The sequence below is a fragment of the Anser brachyrhynchus genome, assembly GCF_964034855.1.
Source record: "Anser brachyrhynchus genome assembly, chromosome: 1".
In the NCBI taxonomy this organism is placed as follows: Eukaryota; Metazoa; Chordata; class Aves; order Anseriformes; family Anatidae; genus Anser; species Anser brachyrhynchus.
The window spans coordinates 186979090-187003595 of NC_137694.1; the positions used below are offsets into that span (position 1 = coordinate 186979090).

At 35.9% G+C, this 24506-nt stretch overlaps 1 protein-coding gene across 15 annotated transcripts in view; it reads right to left on the minus strand.

Moving 5' to 3' along the window:
• The window catches only part of NBEA (neurobeachin), a 518392-nt gene that overhangs the window by 48081 nt on the left and 445805 nt on the right, over positions 1–24506 (minus strand). For all 15 annotated transcript variants that reach the window (XM_080568262.1, XM_080568264.1, XM_080568263.1 and 12 more), the window contains 3 exons: positions 21294–21413; positions 10400–10552; positions 9–176 (listed from right to left, as the gene is read on the minus strand). In XM_080568262.1, the coding sequence (XP_080424388.1) occupies positions 9–176; positions 10400–10552; positions 21294–21413 (441 nt within the window). The remainder of the gene's footprint in view (positions 1–8; positions 177–10399; positions 10553–21293; positions 21414–24506) is intronic.

The following is a 24506-nucleotide window of genomic DNA, read 5'->3' on the forward strand; positions in this document are numbered from 1 at the left end:
ACACCTACCTCCCTGAGGACAGGATCAGTGATACTGTCCAGGTTCACAGAGCCTTCATATGTTAGGTAGTGGAAAACATTGAGTGCACGCACTGCTTCTGGTCCTCGCTGCTTGTAGCCAAATATAAGGTCAATCCACTGATGAAGTTGACATGACACAAACTCACTTTCCAGAGCCTGTAAGTGAAATTTAGAATTAGGAGGTAAATTCCATCCTGCAGTTTCATGCTTAAGTTATGCCTTACTATGTCTTGTTAACTGAAGAAACATAATGGGTATCATTACATTTCCTGTTCAGGCTTACTCGGTATATTTGAAATCCTTCAAATATTAAAAACCAGAATTATATCATGAGAGAAAAGCTAAAAAAAATATTATTCTTTCATTCAGCTTTATATCATGCTAATTTTCTTCTCAGCTACTGGCTTTCTTCTAGCTGCAAGGGTTTTAATTATTAATTTTTGGGCTTGTCAAATAAGTCAGCTAATTTGTCAAGAGAAACTGATGAAAGTGGGAAAACAATTTCATAAACCCAATCTTCCAGCTCATTTTCCAACTAGTTCTAATTATCTTTATATCTAAAATGGAAACTTGAGGATTAAAAAGCTGTATCGGCAAAATGAGGTTCTGAACTCGTTGTGTGAATTGTGACTAATTCCTCAAAGGATAGGAGCATTTTTCACACTCATTTCTGATATGAGGTTGTCTCACCGGAGAAAAGACAGGCCACGACTAGCTAGTTTAAAAATGGCTTCAAGGATTGCCACTCCGTTGCTCAGCATATGGAAAGAGATTAATATTAGACAGAGGAAATTGATGACAGCCTTACCGTTGAGTCTGATGCAATCAACATACCTTTATCAGACATTATTGGCATCCTTAGCAGATACCACTGCCTGACATGGAGCTTTCAAGTCTGAATGCATTACACTGTTTCTCCTTACCCCTCTACCAGACTAGCTGACTGAGAATTTATTTAATATGCCATGCTGGCGCACTCATTCCTTCATTCCCAACACTACCTTCAGAGAAGGTCTGATAAACAAGAACTGGTAGTAAAAAGATTTTTGTTCCATTAACAAAGCTTTTATATGTGTCTTTCCCCAAAATACACCACAGTGCTGCCTTTGTACACTGTTGTATACCTTGTTCCCTTTGATCAGAGCAGGTGAGGTTCAGTTCCTAGCTCTGGGAACTAACTTTTAATTATACAGTTAGAAGAAAATGAAGTACAGAATCACAGAATGGTAGAGGTTGGAAGGCTCCTCTGGAGGCCCCTGGTGCCACCCCTGCCCAAGCAGGGACAGCCAGAGCAGGCTGCCCAGGACCACGTCCAGGCGGCTTTTGGAGATCCCCAAAGGAGGAGACCCCACAGCCTCTCTGGGCAGCCTGTGCCAGGGCTCCGTCACCCGCCCAGCACAGAAGTGCTGCCTGGGGCTCAGAGGGAGCCTCCTGGGTGCCCGGCTGTGCCCACGGCCTCCTGTCCTGGCACTGGGCACCACTGAAGAGAGTCTATCTCTGTCTTAAAAATTAACAAATAAATAAATATTAGCTTTAATACAATGTGTTACGTAAACATACATATCAAGCTTACTGTTACTGACTACACACGACAGGTAGAGCTGGCAGGAACCCTCTATGTTACATTATCCAATACTTTTAATTCTCAGATTGTGACTTTTGGTGCTTTTTTTTGTTTTATTTTTATTTTTTTTTCTTTGTCTTGCTTTGGTTTCTCTCCTGAGAAATCCTAATTCCTCAGTTGTTTCTAGCACAGTGCCACTACTCAGTGGAAACACTTTCCACCTAGGACAAGGTTTCATGTCTGCCCCAGGAAAGTTTAAATTTCATAGGGAGATAAACTTTGTAAAAATGTATTTTCATTGTATTAATTTACATCAAAAGGAAGAAACTTGAATAAGTAATAATCACCAGACACTAGAGTACCATGTCACACACTGCCCACCAGCAGCAGCCCCCTGCCCACCACCCCACAGGCAGGAACAGCAGCCAGCAGAGAAAACCAGCCCTGTCTGCCTCCCCAGATAACCATGCAATCATTCCTCAGACGTTCCCCCTAATGCTCCACGTGGAAGAAGCACTCTCTATGCCATGGTGGAAATCTGGACTCTTTTCTGTCAAAATCAGTGAATGTTATTTCTGAGGAATATCGATGGGAAGGCTGAGGCTTAATAGCTGACATGGAACTCAGTTTTCAAGGGCTGACGTTCAGGACTGTATAAGAAACTACAAACAAATGTTGCAGAGAAATGTATAAAAATGTGTTGTTCCCTTTTCAAATTCAGAGGCTATCACATGCAAATTGTGACTAATATTATTTAAATAGCGTTAATACTATTTAACACTAAATATTATTAGACTAATAGTATTTGGTTTCAAAGTGTCACCCCATAAATAATTAGAAATGCCAGATCTGTGATTATATTTTATTGCATGCATGCAACATGATATAGTTAGTTACTGCACGATCTCATATAATATTTTTCATAGGACTTTTACCTCATTTAGTATGCAGGATGATAGCATGCAAGGATAAACTTACATATGCGATGGCAATCATAAATAAAGCACTTCCTAACTTTTAAATGCTAAATTTTTAATGTTCCTTTGCATGTAAGAAAATTTAAAACAGAATTTAAAGCCTGCTGTATCCATCCATTCCAGCATCCATCTCTGACCAACTTACAATAAGCAGCCCAACTGTTCTCTTTCTCCTCCAAACTTTGCATATTTATAATGTTCGTTTGCAGCAATATCTATTATTTAGTTATTAAAAAGTACTTCATGGAAAGGAAATGTTAGGCATTTGCTTTGGTCAAAAATAGCATCTTTATTTCTAGAGTATGCAGAACATTTTAGGAAACTGTCAAAGCTTTCAGATAAAAGTAGACTATTTAAAGGTTGGAGAGTAAATCTGAAAAAAAACATGCTTGGGTCAAATCAGCATATTTCACCCATTATCTTTTCTAACATCCTCTCCCACATAGTAGGTAGGAGAATTGAATGCCTAAGTTATGTTTCCCTGAGGCAGGTTCAGATTGCATGACCGGCCCCTACTCAGCAGCTTGTCATTCCTGAGAAGGTCTCAGTGACCCTGGCAGGTCTGAAGAACTTCTATTTCACATGGATGAACTACTCTTTAATAACTTACTACATAAATGAGCTACTTTTCCATTGCAGCGTGTCCTGTCTTCTGCTTTAAGCAGATTTATTGTACTATGTTTAGAGGTCTAATGCTTTAAAGGTTTGTATGCTGAAATGCAACACAGGATTTGGGGAAATTTGTAAGGGGTGAAGCCCAAAGGGGAGGCTGTGAGGATGTTTGGTCTGGCAAGGGGAATACCTGCCAGTCTCCATGGTGGAGGACTGCTGCGATGGGGATTTTGGCAGAGACGGGCTGCTGCCCCTCCACACAGGTCCCTCCTGAAAATTTATAAGTGCGTCACTGTCAACAGTACATGGTTTGGTTTCTCATGAATATGCAATGCTCAGTGGGGAATAGGGTGAGAGAATTTTTGTGTAAATATAATTTCTAGGTACAATAGTAACAACATGCAGAAAAAAAAAATCATTAAGATAAGCTGTTGATGGCCCTACAGAAGATGGTATTCAAGAAGATTGTGGCTTTAAAATATATTGGGGACATTAATTTTGTGAGCACATCTTCAATCTGAAATATGACTAAACAAACAATCAAAAAAGAAAAATAATAATTATTACTTATATAATTATATATGTCCTGGTGAATATGAGTCATCACTGTGCCCTTGCTGCTAAGAAGGCTAATGGTATTCTTGGCTACATTAGGCAAAGTATAATCAATAGGTCAAGAGAGATCCTTCCTCTCTGCTCTGTGTTAGTAAGGCTGCACCTGGAGGGCTTTGTCCAGCTCTGGGCTCCCACATGCGAAAGAGACCTGGGCATACTGGAAAGAGTCCAATGTAGGGCAACCAAGATGGTGAAGGGACTGGGGCATCTCTCACATAAGGAGACGCTGGGAGACCTGGGACTGCTCAGCCTAGAGAAGAGGAGGCTCAGGGGGATCTCATCCATGTCCCTAAATCCCTGAAGGGAGGGTGCAGAGAGGACGGAGCCAGGCTCTGCTCAGTGGTGCCCAGTGCCAGGACAGGAGGCCATGGGCACAGCCGGGCACCCAGGAGGCTCCCTCTGAGCCCCAGGCAGCACTTCTGTGCTGGGCGGGTGACGGAGCCCTGGCACAGGCTGCCCAGAGAGGCTGTGGGGTCTCCTCCTTGGGGATCTCCAGAAGCCGCCTGGACGTGGTCCTGGGCAGCCTGCCCTGGCTGTCCCTGCTTGGGCAGGGGTGGCACCAGGGGCCTTCAGAGGAGCCTTCCAATCTCAGCCATGCTGTGATGATTTTAGTTAGTCCTGTGTGGAGCCATGAGTTGCACTTGATGGTCCTCGTAAATCCCTTCCAACTCAGGATATTATATGATTTTGTGATTCTATGTGATTCTATATAGTACTGAATAGTATTTTCTGTGGTATATTATATATGTATATTAATGATATCACATATATATTAATAATGATATAGTATTATTTATGTCCTTTAAAAAGATTCTCACTGTTAAACAGAAATAAACTGATATCCTTTTTTGTTGTTGTTGTTTTCTATTGTAATTGACAATAGAAAAATGTTGTGAGATAAAGATAAATATTTTGAAGTAAAGGTACTGTGTTTCTTATGTGTTCGCATGCAAGTGTATGCACACATGTTCCACAGGCTGAAAATCTGACCTGTAACTGTTGCAAAATATAAATATAAATTAGTGAGTTGATGCTTATGTATAAGCTAAATAAAGTAAATATTAGCCAAGTTACTGCTTAGTGAGATCAAGTTCTATAGCTATTTTCAATTTCAATTCTGGGCAAATGTAGGAATTTCATAAATCACTCTTCCGTAACATTAAACCAGGAACATCTGAACATCTACACTTTCCACTAGATGTCTGGCTTAAGAAACCTAGGTAATTGTACTTACACTAAGTTTCTCTCCCTTAAATTCCGAGCTTTGTGCAGTACAAAGGCAGCACAGTTTCCTCTTCTATCATCCTAATTTGGAGTTATAATGATGTTTTATAGAGATTCCAATAGGAGGCACTGTTTTTTATTTTTATGCAAACCATGTGTTGTGTAAAGTATCTGGAGTTCTACATTTATTATAAATAAATTTATATTTATAGAATAAGCTATTCTAACACCTTTCTAGCACATGTGCATTTTGCATTTAGTCAGGTATTTTTGTGTCCTGAGAAGAGAAAAGCACTGAATGTACAGATTCTCTCAGCCTAATATTTCTTTTACTCATGTAGCATTTCTTGTACTGATTATAAGAGTAAACTCTTTCTAATCTGATTATAAGAGTAAAAAGGAAATACTGATATCTGGAATTAGTTCTCTTTGTTTAAGCAAAGTACTCTTTTAATAAAAGTGAGACTGAAGAGCATTGTACATATTTGGGTTATTAAGGGATGTTTGCACAGAAACATCCTTTACGTGTGCAGCTTCGACATTTACATAGATTCTTCAGTGATATAGAAAGTTTCAAAAAAAAAAAAAATCCCAGTGATTTCCCAGTTTGGTTGAAACCCCTGTGAGCTGAATGAGTTTAATAGTATTAAGGACAAACCTTGGCTATACACACAAAACAATCAAACAAGCTACTAGTGATGAAATAATACAAAATCTTATCTACTGCTTATCTGCTAAGAAAGGAATGTCAGCTGCTGCTGAATGGTGAGCAGAAAAGATAAATCTTCCAGATCCTCGCAGAACAGAGATTTCATAATAGAGGTATCTAATGACTATTCAAGAGGCTTTTTAATTATGAAATACTACGCATGCTTCTCAACAGCCAGGGAACTGTACAAAAATGTAATTGGCAGCAGAAGAGTGTAAATAAATCATTTCAAAGACAGAAAGAAAATTCAATCTTAGTAACAGTTATGTAATAGGAACAAAATATGTATAACAAAAACAGGACACCATTTAGGCTTTCAAAAAATAATTTATGTGAATGCATTTTACTCAACACTGTAATTTGTAATTTAATATGTGCCTAAGCCATAATGAAAATATCATTATAATTAACTTTGAATTACACAATATTGCATCTTTTGTTTCCAAACTAAAGAACAGTTATTATAAAAGCTCTGCTTCAGTGTTTCACAGTGGTGTTCCCCGCCTTGATTTAACATGCTTGACTTACTGACTGAATATGCTCTATTTCTGGCTCTCAGGACTGCTCCAAGTCTGTGGGGATTGAGAAGCTGAGCAGGACTACAGATGCACATCTGTGGAAGGTTTTATGTGTGTTTTTTTTTTTCCTTTTTTTTTTTTTTTTCCTGGTAAACTGGGAGATTATGATTGATGAGCCCAGCATTAGGGTAATGTTATCAGGGACACTTTCTGCCTCTGTCCTTTGTGCCATCACCGAGGTCAGACCATAATCATGTTAGCATTGAACATAGTGCTTTATTAATGTTTCATGAGTAAGTCTGTAGTAATCAGTCTAGCTTTGTATGGATAAATAAAACTGCTACAACAATCCCTGATGTATACGCTGAGTGCTTTAGAATCTGCTGCAGTAGGTCTTAAACATAACGGGACTGTCTTTTCCAATGTTTATAACAAGTCTAATTTTCCAAAGCTTAAAGGCATCTCCTTTGATGGAAATCAATTTCCACTTCTATTTCTGTGTTTAGTTAGAAATGTATAACACCTGACTGAAAAACTGAATAAAACACCCCAAACCTACCTTCCATTTATTAATCTGAACAGAATTTTAGTAAAGCTTGTTAATCAATTGGTTAATATAAGTCCTTTCACGTCACTGTCTCTGTGGAGTTTGCTAGGTTGTTCTCTGCTTGCTTTGGTAAGCCTTAAGATGAAATGTTGAAATTACTGCTGTTACTAAAAGAAAATGAGCAAGTAGGCCTTATAAAAAGATTTGTATTTATTCCCACATAAAATTATGCTTTATATATGCTGTCAGCAAGCAAAAAATATGTATGAACAGATTAAAATATTGTCAACTAAGGAAAAAGGAGTTCCTACTCTACGTGACACAGTACCACATAGGATCCTTTCCAGTGTAATGAAATGACTACTACTGACTTCATTGGACAAGGGATCAGGATAACACTTACTTGAAATATTTTTCAATTTTCTGTGGCTTTCCTGTAAACCTGCACTCTACTCGCTTTGCAAAGCTGCTGTAGAAATTCCAGACTTGCACAAGCTTGCTGTGTTTTACACGTCAGCACCACACCCGGGCTAGCTTTTTTTCTAGAGATAGATTCTTGTGTAACAGCCAGAGCTTGGCCTGGGGATGACCTAACTGAATAATACATCTGCTGACCAGCTCAAAACAAGGACTCTGATGTTACGTAGGGAATGTCAAACGTTCCAATTTTTTTATAATTGTTCCCTACTTTGACCTGTCTGTTTTTAGTGACCAAAATGAAAGTATACAGTCTGTTTGCCCTATGCACTAAAACCCTATGTGAGGAAGTTGGTTTTTCTTTTTTCCTGAAAAATCATTACGTTTTATCTTTCAAAATGTAATTCTGTGACTTCTTTCTACACATATTTTCTGCATTTTTCATGAAGGGGATTATCTTACTTTATCTACTTGCTACTTTGTAGTAAGCTTTACAAAGAACTATGCATATACAGGGTTATTTTAACATCCTGAAGTTATTCACATTGTTTCTATCCTCTGAACTGCTTCCAAATGCAAATACTTCTTTTGTCATCTAGTCACCCAGAAGTGAATCCAATATTCCAGGTGCAGTCTCAGAAGGCCCATAGGCAGGTACAACTGTATACATCCGCTGTGATGCAACAATTCTCCGTAGATGGCATCCAAATACATTGGATCCTACCTGGTGTTGTATAGAATTACAGTGATATCTAATCTAATTGCTGTTCATTAACACCCTTCCCTTGCTGCTGCTCTCTTTTGGTACTATTTTTGTTTCCAAACTTCTGCTTCCTATTGAATATCTTTAATTCTTTCCTCCCAAGGTGATTTCCCATGTATTTTCTGTATCTAATTCAAATAAATCTATGCCTCTTTCTCCTGTTTTCTAAGCAATTTCCAACTTTATTGTCATTTGCAAACTTCATCAAGCTGCTCACTTCAAGACAGTATGTATCTGTGTAGAACTGAACTTCAACTACTGATCACGCTCTTGCTAAAAGTAGATGCTGGGATGAAGAAAGGCCACACAGAAAATGCCTCCAGGCGAAACTGTGTAATAATGGCATGATACATCTGTGGGGACAGGGGTGGAAGGGTGTGATACATAAATGAGATCATTTCTGATTTTAGAAATTGGAAAATTTCTCAATTAGTTGAAGCCTGTAATTCAAATGCTACAATCTTAACACCAGCTCATCCGACTCATGGCAGTTTTAGTGTACTTACACACATATGGAATCAGTCATTAGTGCTATTACAGCTTAATATTTAAGAAGTATTTCCAGCTTTTAACTACCAGCCCTTATTGAAGTTATAGTCATGAAGGGGCATAAATGCTGTACTTTAAATTCACACAAGCATCTGTTTTCTTCAACAGCCATAAATATCCCAGAACAAAAGTTTTGTATAGAGAACTCCTAAGCTATTTTCTAAAAAGGAGAAATTGCACAACAGAAATCAAACATACTAAAGCTAAAGATTTTCTTCAAGTGATCTCTTATCACATAGCATCTTTTATCCTTCCATCTTTGTGGAAAGATGGAGAAGCACAATCTAGGATATAAAAAGGAACATTCTTTATAAAATTTCCCCAAAGGAATTAATCAATATGCATCTCTCATTTTATTTCCCCAAAGATGGCAGTTTGTTTATCCTCTGCCACTAAGGTATCAAGCTTCTGTTCTTACAGATGTCAAAACTAAACCTCTGGTCAACTTCAGTGTAATTACTCCTGCGTCCAGCTCAGGTTTCACCACAACCACAACCCAGAAAAAGGGCTCTGTGAAGTGACACGGGCACCCTGGAGATGCTCACCTGTAACTGCGTGTACCACGCTTGAGAATGGAAATAAAGGGTAGTGATCCTTTTAGTCCACACCTTTTTTTTTTTCCTGGTAAAACTGCACTTGAATTTATTGCCACCAGCTGTGACAATTACTTGCTTTTGAAAACATGTTACAAAATATGCATCTATAAGAGAAAGCAGCCAAGAAAAAGAAGGAAAATGTTGTTCAGCTTCTTCCTGCCAACGATGGACTACTCCCTGGAACACATTTCTCATGCTTTGTTTAGTGCTTTTCATAAGCCTCAAGTGACGAGGTTGCCATCACTTCCTTAGGAGACTGCTGTACATATGTCAAATCATTTACTGTTCCAAACAGACACTTCTAAATCACACACATCTAGGAATAAGTTTGTTTTTATAATATTCCTCTATTCTTTTGAACTTCATATGTCTATTTTTCCACCAACCCCTGAAGAACAATTTTCTTGAAATACACATTTCTTGAAATTAAATTGCCAAAGTGATCATAAGAAAAACAACATTGCTAGACATCCAGTATTACCACAAAAGCACTGTAGGGAATAATGCACACGCTGAATGGCTCTGCAACTGTATGGAAGCCCATAGCTTCAAAGACTGTTAAAGTAACATAGATAAGACACATTTTAAGGAAGATCCATTTCAAAAATACAATCATAAATTGAACCATTACTGCCCTAGACATTAGAATATACCTTGTTTTTTCTAAAAATGACTATAAGCATACTTACATATTAATTCTATCATTAATGGAAATCATTATCTGTAAAGTAAAGGCAAAAAAAACGAAACCAAAACCAACCAACCAAACAAAACACACACACACACAAAACCCAGATAAATGTTTTTTCATGCTAAAATTCTGCAGACTTCATAATGATTTACATCAGAGCATTTCTTTTGCACAATTTTTTTAGAGACTGCAGTTGTTGGCTAATGTTTGTATCTCTTGACTTCCAGTTCATCTCTGATGGATGGGAAGTACATAGCTTCCAAAGAGTAAGAAACATAATATTTCTTGCAATACATCATCATTTATAACAACTTTTTATTTTTTTCATGTAGAAGGCAGTGAAGAGAAACAGACTTAATTTTTTCATGCTGTCCCGCAGCATCCAACTCACACCCACCTGATGCCTTCTCATGAGAGAGTAAAAACACAGTTTTATTGTAAGATAAAGGGTTCCATCAAGTAAGGCAGAATGCAAATTTTCCTTCACTTTCTATTTTATTTATTTACACCTAGTTCTAAAGATATGAAAAAGCAGCAGCAGGTTATCTTGTTAAAACACAGAAGTCCTAACTCAGGCTAAATTAAAGTGCTGCTTACCATCCTGTTGATGCGTACAAAGTCTTCAGGCTTCTTGGCCCAAGGGGGGAGCTCAACATCATTTACAACAACTTCATCTTCTCTGATTCCTAGATTATAGCCATTGCTGTTGACGAACATCTCTGGTAAGTAGTAAAACTCCGGAATTAACTCCTAGGAAGGAGAAAACACAAAATGAGACCTTACATTTATAGAGAGAAGCTAAATGGTGCTGCTGGAATCAGGTTCTATTGTAGTACCCATGAAAGCACTCCTATTTTGCATATGTTTATGTGCATATATTTAAGAATTTTTACGATCTGTTTTCTTGTACTTCAAAAATTTTTCATAAAGCAATATTCTTTGTTTTTCCCATATCTATTGTCATAAAAAGCAAAAGTTTGGAAAAGCAAAGCAAATCAGTGAAGGAGACCTCGTCAGAATAATGCATACAAGAAAATGTATGGTGATCCTATACAGTACTATAAATGAATGGGATGTTTTAAGCAGCATTTAACTATACTATTTAAAAAGGGGGGAAAAAGTTGCTGATAAAACACTGTATTGATTTTATTTATATACTTTAATGCATAAGAAGAGGTAGCAATTTGATTACCTATATAAGGGAGTAAATTCAGGGTAAATGAATATTTCTACTGTAATAAAGATTCAAAAATACATGGAGAGAAAAATATCACTACAGTGGCTGTTCTTAAAGTGTAAATACATGATATTTAAACTGTCAAAATTCAGTGACTGAGTAGCTTAAATAATCTGTAATGTATTAATATACTAGTTAAGTTAAGGTAAGTTAGAGTGAGAAGTTTTTCCCAATTTCCAGATAGCTAAATAGAAATGCATTTTGACATAATAAATATCTCCATATGTTGCTGTCTATTATTTTAGCAGAAAGTATTGAACTGAAAAAAAAAATGCAAAAGAAAAAAGCTTTGAACTCCACTATCTCTTTTCTAATATCCAGGCATGGATTAAATTCGCTAAATTCCATTGTTAAAAGCACTATAGTATTCAGTTGTGTAACATGATCAAAACTGATGACACAGCACTAGAAACCTGAACCACTTTGTGGTCCTTTCAAGGCTGCAGACATGCAGAGCGTAAAAAAAAATCACTGCAGACACTAACTTATCTAATTAAATCTGTTCTGCAATGCCATAGAGAATAGAACAGTTGAAGCATAGATGGTCCTTTCAAGTTTATTCATTAAAAACATATATTTATATGAATATTTATGTTCAATTTAAGTATTTTGGGGGAAGCAATTTACTTGTCTTCTTCACATCATTTTAATATACTACAAACAATCTGAATTCAGATTAGACTAAAATGCATTGCCAATCTATATCTAACCAGTAGCCACATGCTACAAGTTTGAGTTTGAATAGCTCATTACAAAATGCAATTTCAAAAAGCCAAAAATGTTTAAAAATATTTGATGAGGTAAATACTAAAAGAGCAACCAGAGCAAAGCAAAACAGAAAACAATCCTGAATATCCTGTAAGGTTAAAAGAAAACAGATTATTTTACTGACAATCTTAAATTTGATTGTATACCTCTAATGGTTTTCAGGGTTCTAAAAGCAAACTTTTCCCCTAAGCATGATTCACTAAGTCTCAGGTTCCCTGAGAGCTCAAAGAAGAAGGAACAGTCCTCAAAGTTGGAGAACACTCGACACAAATCTTTCTAGTGCTTTCTACTACTAATTTTGGACTAAGAGCTGGCCACAGAGCAACATGTGCTACAAATCACTAAATGACAGCCTCAAAGGCAGGTCAAATTCCAGAGGACCTAAGAATGCTGAAATATTACCTATTCAAAGCTATATTCAAATTAATATTCAAATGAAACAGAATTTAGTGGTGAAAAAAAGTATAACTTTAAAATAAAGTGCATTTCTATTTTGGATAGAAGGCTTGAAACACCACTGTTTTTTAACTTTTTTTCTTTTAATACAATATGGTGATGTGCTAACCCATAATCTCAGACAGCAAGCATCTTTATGATTCCTTCAAAGATATGTAAACTCAACTTTTCTTCTTCAGTTTTACACATCCTAGGATTTAACTGAATTTTTACATCTAATGTACACAAAAGATTTAGGCAGAGTTACCCAGAGACACATCTAGTGTTTAATTGAATTCTCCTAACCTTCTGACTTCAGTGGTATCTTGAAACAAAGAGATCAAAGTCACTGAATATTTTTTATGGTATTTCCATTTAGAAATTTTATCTTTGTTGCTATTTGCTTTCAGTGTAATTTAATGTTCCCTTGTCTGGTATAGCAGCAAACATAAATAGAAATAGAATAAATAGAAAGCATGTGATTAACTTTCTTCATAAGATTTATTGCATTGTATATGTTTAGCCTGACCTGTCTTATTCCTGTATTCTGGAAACTAACCAGTGCCAGACTTCTAAATCCTCCTGAAATAGCACTCTCTAGAACCCTAATCACCTCAGTTACACATCTCCTGTTTTTGTTTTTTTTGTTTTTGTTTTTAAATCAGAGTAACTAATCTAAATAATCTAAATATAGCATTGCAAAAAAATTAAATAAAGCCACTGTTATAGTCTCAGCAGTCTCTTCAATGTTATTTTTAGTGCAGCCTACAATTATGTTTGCTTACTTGAATACTACTTAGCATGAACTGAACCTTTACTGCAGATGCAAACAATGTCGCATGTGACCTTTCCCAGCTACATATTTCCCATATTTTGCATTAACCACTCAGTTTTCTTTGATATCGTCTGGTATGCCTCTTAAATTTTGTTGTCTTCACTATTGACTATACTACATAACCACACCACTTAAAAATAGTTCAGTTAAATCCATCCCCTTCTCATTTCCAGATAATGAATGAATATATACTATAAAAAAAAAAAAAAAAGTGGCATCCCATAACCTGACAATCTTTGCAAAATATCTTCAAAATGTGTCTTCAGCTACTTGGAAGCACAGAAAATACAGCTAACCTAGAGAAGTGTGATATAAAGATCATTTGCTTTCATTCATCTATTCTGTGTGTATTTTCACTTTATTAATTTCAAAAATGAAAAAAAAATTCTCTTCTACCTGCTGCTGACAGCAGGGGCTGAGTGAGGATGGAAAGGCAAATACTCCCTTTCCCAGAGCCCCTGAGCATGCTTAGCCAGGGGAGCACAGACTGGGGAAAGCAGAGAGAGGACGGGTGAGCAAGGACAGAGCTGGGAGGCTGCTGGGAAAGGCAGGGAGCAGACAGGAGGGAACCTCCGTGGAGACAGAAAGATGACAACCAGGGCCCAGGGAGAATTGTGTTAACCAAGAAGCCACTGAAAGCTGGAAGAATGAAGGAAAAGATAACACTAGCAAAGGCTAGGCTTATTTTCAAAACTTATTTACATTTTTCTCAGCCAGAGTCTGAGTTTTCTTTGTTTCACAAGTGGGGTTGTTTCAGTTCATATTTTAATAAAGAACATGGGTAGATACAGACAACCGTTTGGGTGTTTTTCCTGTTAAGGACAGGGAGGAAATATCTCAAATACTGTTAATGTTGAAATGTGACCCAGACCATTCCTCAGATTAAACAGATACTTGTCCACCCTGTTGTCCCAGAATCTGACTGACAGTAAGCCCGCAGTCCTTCCTTTAGCTGACTCCATCATTCTCCATTTGAGCAAGTTTTACCTAATGCCTGGCCTGAATCTTTCTTTACACGATCTAAGCTTATTTTCCCTTGTCCTAGCCACCAATCCATAGTGAATACAGAGAATCAATTACTCTTTCCTCTTTCCACAGCTTATTACATTTGGACAGCATTCTCATGCCACCTTTACACCTTTTCAGCTCCTAAAAATCAAAATAAATGACAATTATTTTGCCTTCAGTATTGTTACATGGTTTAAGATTTAGTTACAAGTCTGTAAGATATTCTTTGTTTCTCCCCAAACTAGTCATTAGAAGTCATTATCAAATTACTCCTAAACAGTGCATAACATCATTTATTCCTTTATATACTTTGGCCTTATTATATTTTGTCAAGTGCTCACCACACAGAAGTCAACCTCAGTGGCCTTTAGATCAGAGATTAAGATGGCATACTTCCTTGACAAGATCTGCTATTTTTTATTCCTTTTTATACAGAGCAGAATTTACCATATAACATCTTTTCTTACACCATTTCCTTCCATTAGAAGGGTCATTATTAAACTCACCCTTAAGGTAGGGATTGGGAGACAGAAATTAGCAGAGGAAAATGCATCTCAGTGATAGCAGGTACACCAGAGGACCTTCTGTCTCCCATTCTGCTCTCCACTTGACTCCACTTGTTTGATAAGTGGATCTTTAAAACTCCAATTTCACCACTAGTGTAATGAGTGGTAAAAGGTCAGCGTAAACCCAGGCCTGTGCAAAGGCATGTTTGTTTGAAGCTACCATGATTTTGAGAAAGTTGTTCTTTTCTGTAAAGTTTCTACATCAAGCTACAAATTTTCATGAAAGACAAATCTCAAACGACTGTCTTCCTAAACTGCAAACATTGAGTCAGCCAGTGTAAAATAAAATATGAAGGAAAACATCAAGAATAACGTGTAAAAAAACTTTCTCAGAAGTTACATCAGTTTGTGGGCATAAAATGAGGGAATGAACGGAACTAAGACACAGGACCAATATTGGACAAAAAAAAATAAAATTAAATTAAAAACACTAATAGACCGGTTAAGCAACTTACATGCATGTTGTTATTGTGTGCCATTCAGCTGATATATAATTTTGTATTAACTGATACAGTTCAGTATTTTTTTTATTATTATTATTATTTGATTGTCAAAACGTATCAAAGGATCTAAATAAATCTTTCAGACTACATGACCTGTCATGGGTAATTTCTTACCACAATAAATATCTAGAGTTCAAAGAGTTAATAAAAATAGGGATTCTACTGATCTAAATCCATTTGCAGTAATTTCTGTCTAGTTGTCCTTGACATTTCACAAGCTGGTAACCTCCTCTGCTCCCCTTTCATTCACACTTCTAATAAGACAGGTTAGCTTTCTATCATTTAATAGTCACCACCTTTCAAACTGCGTGAGATGCTTGGCTCTTCTCAGATGAAGAACGATGCAGTAAAGCTACCGAGGGGTGTAAAAAAAGGTAAAATGAATATTATAACAGACATTTCTTGTCTGTAAATGGGATCTCTAGTTTATTTTAATAGCTATACTAAAACCCCAAGGTATAGTTAACAGTATTATATGCCTTGTGTCTTCATATAAGAAAACATCCCCAAATGCATGTTCTAATTTACAAGCTTGTGACAAATCCAGGCTGCTGAGAAATTAAACTTTAAAAATATGTCTTGGAGTGATAGAAGACCACTATTAACACTATCATAATTGTATACCACTTGAATCACATCTGACGTTTCTGTTTAATATGTTTTGCTAAGGGTATACCATTTTATGGCCTCCCAATGAAATCAAATCCAACACAGACGTTTTCACTTTTCTAATATAATTCACTTCAAGGTTTTAAAGCTGCCATTTCTTTTCCTTTCTTTCTTTTCCTCCCAAAAGGTTGATCCCCTGGCATCCACTAATTCCACAAGAGCCCAGTACTAGGTCAATGAGTCAGTCATGAGTACCTCCATTAACTACATTAATTTACACTAAGGCACCTTAATGACATTTTGTCAGAGCTACCTTCTAAACACACTATTCAAAAAATAGTATAACAAGTTTGAAAGGCATTAGGAAAGATTAGAGCCTGAACTGGGGGTTCTGTGGAAGTCAGTGTTACCAAAAACTGGAGAGGTTGGGGGGTTGGAAAGGAAAAAATGTGAAAGCTGACTGGCCAAGTTATGGTCATTTCTGGGTGACTTGTTTCCTCAAAGGTCACTCCACTAACATTCATTCCTCATCCAGCTTGTGCTGATTAACTGGACTGAAGGTCGATGTTGATAAAGGGAGACACAATAAAATAAACCGTTATCCAGGTTCTCCCCTGGGTGTTACCATTCTCACGTAGCACACACACTGTATTAATTCTGTTCACTATAGGTGAACAGGTCTCTTTGAAAATGAACCAAACCAGCCCAAATGTAGCTAACAAAATTGCCTAAGTAGATCTTAAATCATCCACTGATCAATAACATATCACATGCTACATTTTTCAAAGGTGGCATACCTTTTGTCACAATTCAAGATGTATCAATAAGTGCAAATTATAGGTTGTTTTTAGACTGATCAAACTACTGCCACAGCCCTGTTTTCCTTATCTCAATGTGAAACAATTTTGTTCCACAGGAGACTCCACATATGCAAAGGGAGAGAAAGAAGGAGGGAGGAGGGAAAGAGAGAGAGAATATGAGAGGACACGCTCATGTGGAAAAAGGGGACTGACCCACAGAACTGCAGCTTCCCAAACAGATATACATTCATTTGCAAATGTCAAGTATTTATTTTTTAAATTTTAATGCAGCATTCTTTAAGTGTGCTTTGGAAGTTTTCTTTAAAACATCCTGATTTTGCAGAACACTGCTGTGGGAAGTGTCTGCAATGCTTAAAACCTCAATTTACTAGTTAAAACTGACCCACTTCATAAGTGACTTCAGCACTTCTTAGTCCTCTTTCTTAAATAATAACCCATGGGGAAAAAAATAAAAAAATACAGATTTCACTTTTCTTTAAAAAAAAAAATCATTTTTAATAGATATGCTAATAAAGAATTAAGGCTACTCAATTAATATGGCACTTGAAAGTAAAAACAGAGGCCCTCTTACAATATATGGCTTTGAAAAATGTTGGATTAATTCATTACACACACTGTTTTAAATTATTTCATAACCTGTGCCACCGTAATTAATGAGATTAGCGAGATCAGAGATTAAATGTGCTTAAAGCAGCTCAGATGAATTTAAAATATATGACAAGGAATACATGAATAATGAGTATTTGCTGTTCTTAACACTTTTGAAAGTTTGTTACTTTGATGCACTGTCCATATTCCACACACCTCATATATTCTGTAAAGACTAACAAAATCTCTAGGGTGGGAAAAGCATTTCCAGCATGTATATCACATGGGATCCACCTCCTGTGCCACTGCCAAAGATCTACACGTACAGTTTTGTGTACAACCAGTAAGAAGCTACACAAATATGAGGAACACTTGGACAGAGAGCATGCTTTAAGATTTTATACTCACATGTAAGCTCTACACATCTTTTCTTTAGCAGAGCATTGACTTGCAGGACCACTATATAAATATTAGATGCTATCAGACAGCTGAACATGAATGTTTGGTTGCTTCATGCTCACAGAGCTGAAGTTCTTTAATTGTGCAAGACAGAGGGTGCTCTGCTTAGAAGAGAGGGAAAATGGGTAGGAATTTTGAGGGGGTTTCTTGGTGGCTCCTGAAACCTTTTCCTATGTCTGAAAACTTGATTAAAATGCATAAGAAGCCTGCCAGGCATTCCAAGTAGGAGCACAACTGATCTGAAAAAAATGGGGTATTTGTAATATTAATAATAGTTCAGTTTCCTGTCCTTTTTCAGAATGAACTCTGAGGCCTCAGGGAAAAGTTGGCCCTGATGTCATGGCATTGAGAAACGCAGTTCATTAAGATCTTAAGCAACAAACAACAGCAACAATTAGCTGCTATACTCATTCTTGATTTATCGTTAAGAAACACAGACTCTACAAATGGAAAGGGCCTAAAGGGTCAACTAGCGCATCCTCTTGCCAATTCATGATTGTCCCTAATGTTTTTCCACTGTTTTACCAGTCCACACTTCTAAGAATCTTGAGAAATAAGGATTTTATCACTTCACTTTGTGAGGATATTCAAATTTGGAGAATACTCTCTTCCTCTTTAACTTTTCATGCTCTGTTGGTAAAGTAAGCATTTTTCGGTTTTCCTTTAAGGTTTACCTCTTTGTTCCCTGGCAAACAATTTTCTCCCTTTCATACAGTTGCGTGTTTCATAGCATTTATGTTACCATGTCTTCACTCTTAGACATTAATTATCCCAGACATACAGGTTTTTTTTCCTGTATCCAACTCCTTAAATATATTTATACTGCTCTTATGGCTCCCTCCAGTTTCAGTATATACTTTCACTAGCTGTTCTCCAGCAGAGAAAGAACTCAGGATTTGCTTTATACAGCATGAATACATATTAAAAATCAAACGAGGAAAAAAGAAAAACTTGAGTTCTCCAAGAACATGAGAGCTATGAAACAAATGAAAGACTAAGCAAACTCCTTCAGCTGGAATTTAGATGCCATGATATATTTCAGTTGCTATAATGCTAAGCATGTAGCTTTGGTCTCCTTGTAAGCTTTCTGATGTCCTGCTGATCTTCAAGTTTCCTTCTTAAAACTGAACACAAAACAGAAACACATTTACATATACCACTTAGGCTACTGAAGTGTACTGAAGACTTATTCCAGTAGTGAATTTGTATCAATACATAATAAATTAATTTGATGATGTGATGTATTGAATGCTGTTATTAAATACACCTACAAATCTCTTTTCCTTTCTATCTTTATTTATTTATTTATTTATTTATTTATTTATTTATTTTATTTAGACAGCTTATGAACTTTTTCTATTTGCTTTAGTAGCCCTTAAATGATTTAGCTTATTTTCAAATCTGCTTTTGTCTATTTTTATCTTAAGCTAAACCAACTCATAATAAATCAACTCAAGGTTAATTTCTAAACTCAACTGCCCTGTATCTTCATTAATTAACAAAACCATATTTTAAACAGCATCTTTAATCCCTAAAGTATCCCTGAACAGACAGGTCAGGGATTATCTGGAGAAAACATTTATTGGCTAACATACCTCATCTGTGCCTCCCATATTAGATTTTCTGTAATGACTTAGTTCCAAGTAGTATTTCTTTTTCTAATGGCATAACAGAAATGTATATATATAACTAAATCTGACTCTGGGGCTCAGCAGCAGAATCCCAAATGTATGCTAGAATAAATTATTCTACAATCTTGCCCCCGATGAGACTCTGACCCTTAATTGTTAATATTTTATCCAAGCTTTCCACAGCTCCACTCTTTATGTTTAATGACATCAAAGTACATAGCTATACCATATCTTCATTTTTTTGCCTTCCTTTTCTGAAGGCAAGTACCTGTTTTTGAGTACTTTTAAATAATTGTTCTATCTGAATAACTTTTTTTTTTTTTTAAATAAAGATACATTTTTTTAACTGCAACAAAATTCCTCCATAATTCCTGCATCCTTGCCATACCTGGCAGCAGTAGTGTAAATTACCCCACTTGGTTCACAAGGCTCCTAGTCTCTTCATAAAAACATTTCAGTTCCTTGTTTTACTGATAACTCATTTGGTTGCTAGTTTAGGAACAATCATTTCACTAATTATACACCCTACTTGAATATAATCTCTCCGTCTGTCCACAGATATTCCTTTATCTTTTGCTATGCCTTCATGTATTTAACTGCCCTCCTCCTGTGTACTAAAACCAGGAAAGAAGATTACAGTCACTTCCAACTGTCTTCCCTTATTCCTCAGTTTAAGGCTCTTATCTGTTATTTCAACCCCACTCCTAGGAGGCCATTCTAGTGGAGTACTAGGAAAACCACATTTTATTGTAAATGAAAAATAAGAATGTCATCAATGTGAATTCAAAGAAATTGCTGCATGTCAAATAAGTAAATAGCAATTTGAACTCCTTCCAACAAGTTTTGAAAATATTTTCTTTTTTTTTATTATTCTTTCTTTTTTTTTTTTTAATTTATTTGTCAAAAAGATACCAGTAATAATACTTAAAACATTACTGACTTCAAGAGGAGCATAAATAAGTATGAAATGGGTTTTAAGAGAGCTTGGTTAATTTCTTTTCTTTAAAAAGCGTTTTCTCCCACATATTAAGACAACAATATAATTTACAATTCATTGTTCTAACTAGAACCTGAACAAGAATAACATGGTTTGTCCACATACACTTCTGAGACTACTAAAATATTTATGCAAACAGGTCTGGAATAAAACTAAATCAACAAACTTACTTCTTCTTTTGTCAAGTTAAATAAAAAATATAATGGTAATGTGACCCTGACTTTCATTATGCATTTCCTGGTATGAGTGGCAGTACTGAAATAGAAGAGAGATATATTACCTTAAAAATAAAGTTAGAGAAAGCAATTATGGGTATACTGCAGTTTTTGCCAACCTTATTACGAGAAAATGAGAATCAAAAATGGACAACAACATTCAAAATATTATAAGATTTCGGTTTCTTTCTGATAAGGTTCCATGTACACGAACAATAGCCTTCTGTATTTAACAATAGGTAAGGAATAACAACAGTAAAATCACCCTGCTCTCCGGCTGTTTCTGTATATCATGTAGAAGTTGTTTTAATCTAATGTGTATTGTTGCATAATACCCCCAGGCACAGTCAAGTAAAAGCTAAAGCTGTACAGAAAAGCCAACATTTTAAATGGGTCTTGTCATTAATGCTTTATTAATTGCCCCAGGCAATGCAAACCCAGAGCTAGGCAAGCTATAACAATATGACACTTTAAGGTCAAATCCAATTCCTGCTGTGTTTTATGGAGTGGGCCAAATATCGAGTTAACAGCAGGAAAGAACAATTTATTGGGCTTTTCTCCATCTCCTGATTATGTGATCTAAATTAGATCAGTTCAGTTGTTTTTCTGTAAAAACAAAACACCTTTTGTCCACTCAACTTCAAAGAATCTTTGATTGTTTCTATTAGAACAATAATCTTCGATAACATCTACTTTTTATTTAAACTAAATCTAGTGTACTGAATATAAAGATATGACATATAAAATATTCTTTGTCTCTACAAGAAACAAAATACCATAAATGAAAGTACATATTAGTCCATTTAGTGTGTATGTTACCTTCACATCTGAGGTATCTCTTTGGCTGTTTCTCCAAGACCTGGCTACTGAAGAGAAGGTTCGATCTGGGTGGTCAAATTTGCCATCATTTGCATTTAGAAAGAATGTTGTAAAGGGCTCCTGTAGTCAATGAAATGAAGACAGATTAAGAAAACAGCAGAAGGAATCATGAGGCAGGTTTCTAATGAAATCCAAATTACTTTTTCAGATCAAAATAATTCGTAAAGGAAGAATTACGGAAAAATATGGCACTTCGAATTTATATCTATGCATGATTATCTGTACTAAGTATCTTAGTACATTTATTGGTGCTAACACGTTTTGCACGCATAGATCCTGAGCTCTAGCAGGAAAGGTTATTTTATATATTCACTCTGCCATAAATTTAATTATCCATCAGTGGCAGACCTATGTATTTAAGTTCTAGTTCATGCTGGTTGCCTACTTCCCTGCAACCATCGTAAACACTCTCTGTGTTATTTATATTACCATGTTTTGTTTACCCTTTGTAAGACAGTATGTCAAAATAAAATCTTAAAAAAATCTTCTGCTTGGATTTTCCTTTTGTTTTCATTTAATTTAAAAGACCTCAGAAAGTTCCATTTTTCCTCCTGGTGGGCAGAATGGCTGTACTTAACATTTTGAGGCAGGCTACAGTTACAACTTTATCATTATTTAAGGGCAGCCAAATGTCAGCTATGATGTTTTCCCTGCTCAGAATATTCTTCATATAAGTATACATAGTATACAGTGCCTACAGAGGCACTCAGAGCCGAACTATTTAGAATTTTTATTTTTGCTAATTCTGTCTGAAACCACACTCCCAATACTTACTAATGGAAGCAGCTATTAAGTTTTGGGTAGGAAGAGCTCAAGTCTTTGACAGTCTGGAGAAGCCGTTTTTATGTCACTGCTTTCCCCATAAGGAAAGGGTTTGACAGTGGCCCAAATCCTTAATTTGACCTGATTACTGAGATTACTGCCAACAACCTGGTTTTCCAGAACCACACCATTAGCTCTCTGATTCAATTAATATTTGGCAATATGTCCACATGGATGGAAACCATTTCTTCCTTTTCTCCAAAGTACTGTGGTGAGTGTTTGAAAAAGTTTTATTCCTTCCTTTAAATTCATGCCCAAATTTATTTCCATGTATGTCTGCTTATTTGGAAACTTCATTAATCCTCAAAGCAGTTCCTAATCACCAGATCATAATTCATATTATAGTATTACACAGCTACTATTTGAATTTTATTCTATATATCTGATATTTTGTTTCTGAAACTTTTGAACATAGCAGGGGACTCCTGAAGAATTTTTGAGGGAATTATGTCACATTATACACATTGTATTTAAATTATCCAGGATTATAGAGGACTAAAGTAGTTCAGTTTCAGTGGCATTTAACGACAGCTAGAAGATACAAAAGGAAAGCGTGGATGCAAAGGTATTGAAAGAATCCCAAACGAGGAGGAAGATGGAAGACGAGGGAATTCCGATTTCCAGAGACCATTTTTTTCTCTAATTTTTCATCTGTATGTCTTCCCAATTACTCCTTTCTATCATATGCAACAGTCAACACAAACTACTTTCTTTCAAAGAGAAATATTCCAAATTTCTCTCTCTAAAGGAGAAGGAATTAGATGTCTCTGTTACTGCTATCACAGTATGTTGGTATGTTAGAAGTAGCTTAAGGCAATTGTTTATATTTGAACAAAGACTTTTTTTTCAAGGGCCAGTATCTTAACTTTCAGAGTACATGCAATCATTTTCATTATAACAATGCCAGACATTCTACTACTTTCTAATTGAATTCTGATTTTTTTCATATTTTTTTTTCTATTAAAACATTGGGAATTTATTTTTAAAAGATACTTTCAAAACAATAGTCATCAATCTAAGAAATTTATTTTTGATACTACATTAATTCCAATCAGAGAATGCCAATATGTGCCAATTAATTAATTAAAAATAAATAAATAAAATGAAAAATATCACAATATCATTTATTGTTGGAGTACCCTAACTCTCATTGCACAGCAACTTTGTTTGCATTTATTATTATTGAAATAGGGAGTGCATAGCAAATGACAAAGAGGTTTATAAATTGAACAGAGTATTAGAATTTAACGGTAGCTCAACATGGAAAGGAGCATGAAAGTATCACAATGAACTGAAATACTGAAAGAATATAATTTTTTTTCTATTATATATATTTATATATGAACAGTTGGGGCTGCTCAAACTAAAGAAGAGAAGGCCCCAGGGTGACTTCATTGCGACCTTTCAGTACTTAAAGGGGACTTATAAAAAAAGATGAAGAGCAACTCTTTGCTCAATCAGATAATGAAAGAACAAAGGGGAATGGTTTTAAACTTAAAGAGGAGAGATTTAGATTAGAGATTAGGAGGAAATTCTTCACTCAGAGGGTGGGTGGTGAGGCACAGGAACAAGTTGCCCAGAGAGGTGGTGGATGCCCCATTCCTGGAGGTGTTCAAGACCAGGTTAGATGAGGCCCTGAGCAACCTATGTAGTGGGTGGTGTCCCTACCTATGGCAGGGTGGTTGGAACTAGATGATCTTTAAGGTTCCTTCTAACCTCAGCCATTCTCTGGTTCTATGATATTTTACAGTGCTTCCAACAGGGAACTCCATGTAAAATACAACTGAAAAAATATTCACAGTGTTGGATAATATCTGAAGGATTATTCACCCTAAAATTCTATTATTATTATAATCTTAACATTATATCTACATTAAATTCTGTTAACAATAGGATTATTTTCATTTTAACTACATTCACCTCCCTCCCCCCGACAATCTCTGTGTATATTCACAATAGCACTTTGCAAATTATGCCATTTTTTCTAGCTTATTGATACAGAAAAACTTTATAAGTCATTTATTTGAGCGCAAACAATTCTGTCTCCTACCAACCCCTGCCTACCACTCTTACTCTTTGTAAGATGTATAAGTTGTTGTGAATGCCATTGTGGTACTGTCTGTGGGTCACTGCTGAGTTTCTAAAATCAGAAGCAGCTGATGGATTAAAAAAAGCAGAAACCAGAAAAAATGATGTAATTACAATAAATTATGTAAAAATATTAATCCAAAATTCCATGACAACATTATTTTAAGCATCTGAGACAAATATACAAAAGCAATAAAATTCATAATCAAGGATTAAACCTTTAATAGTTGAGCACTACAGGGT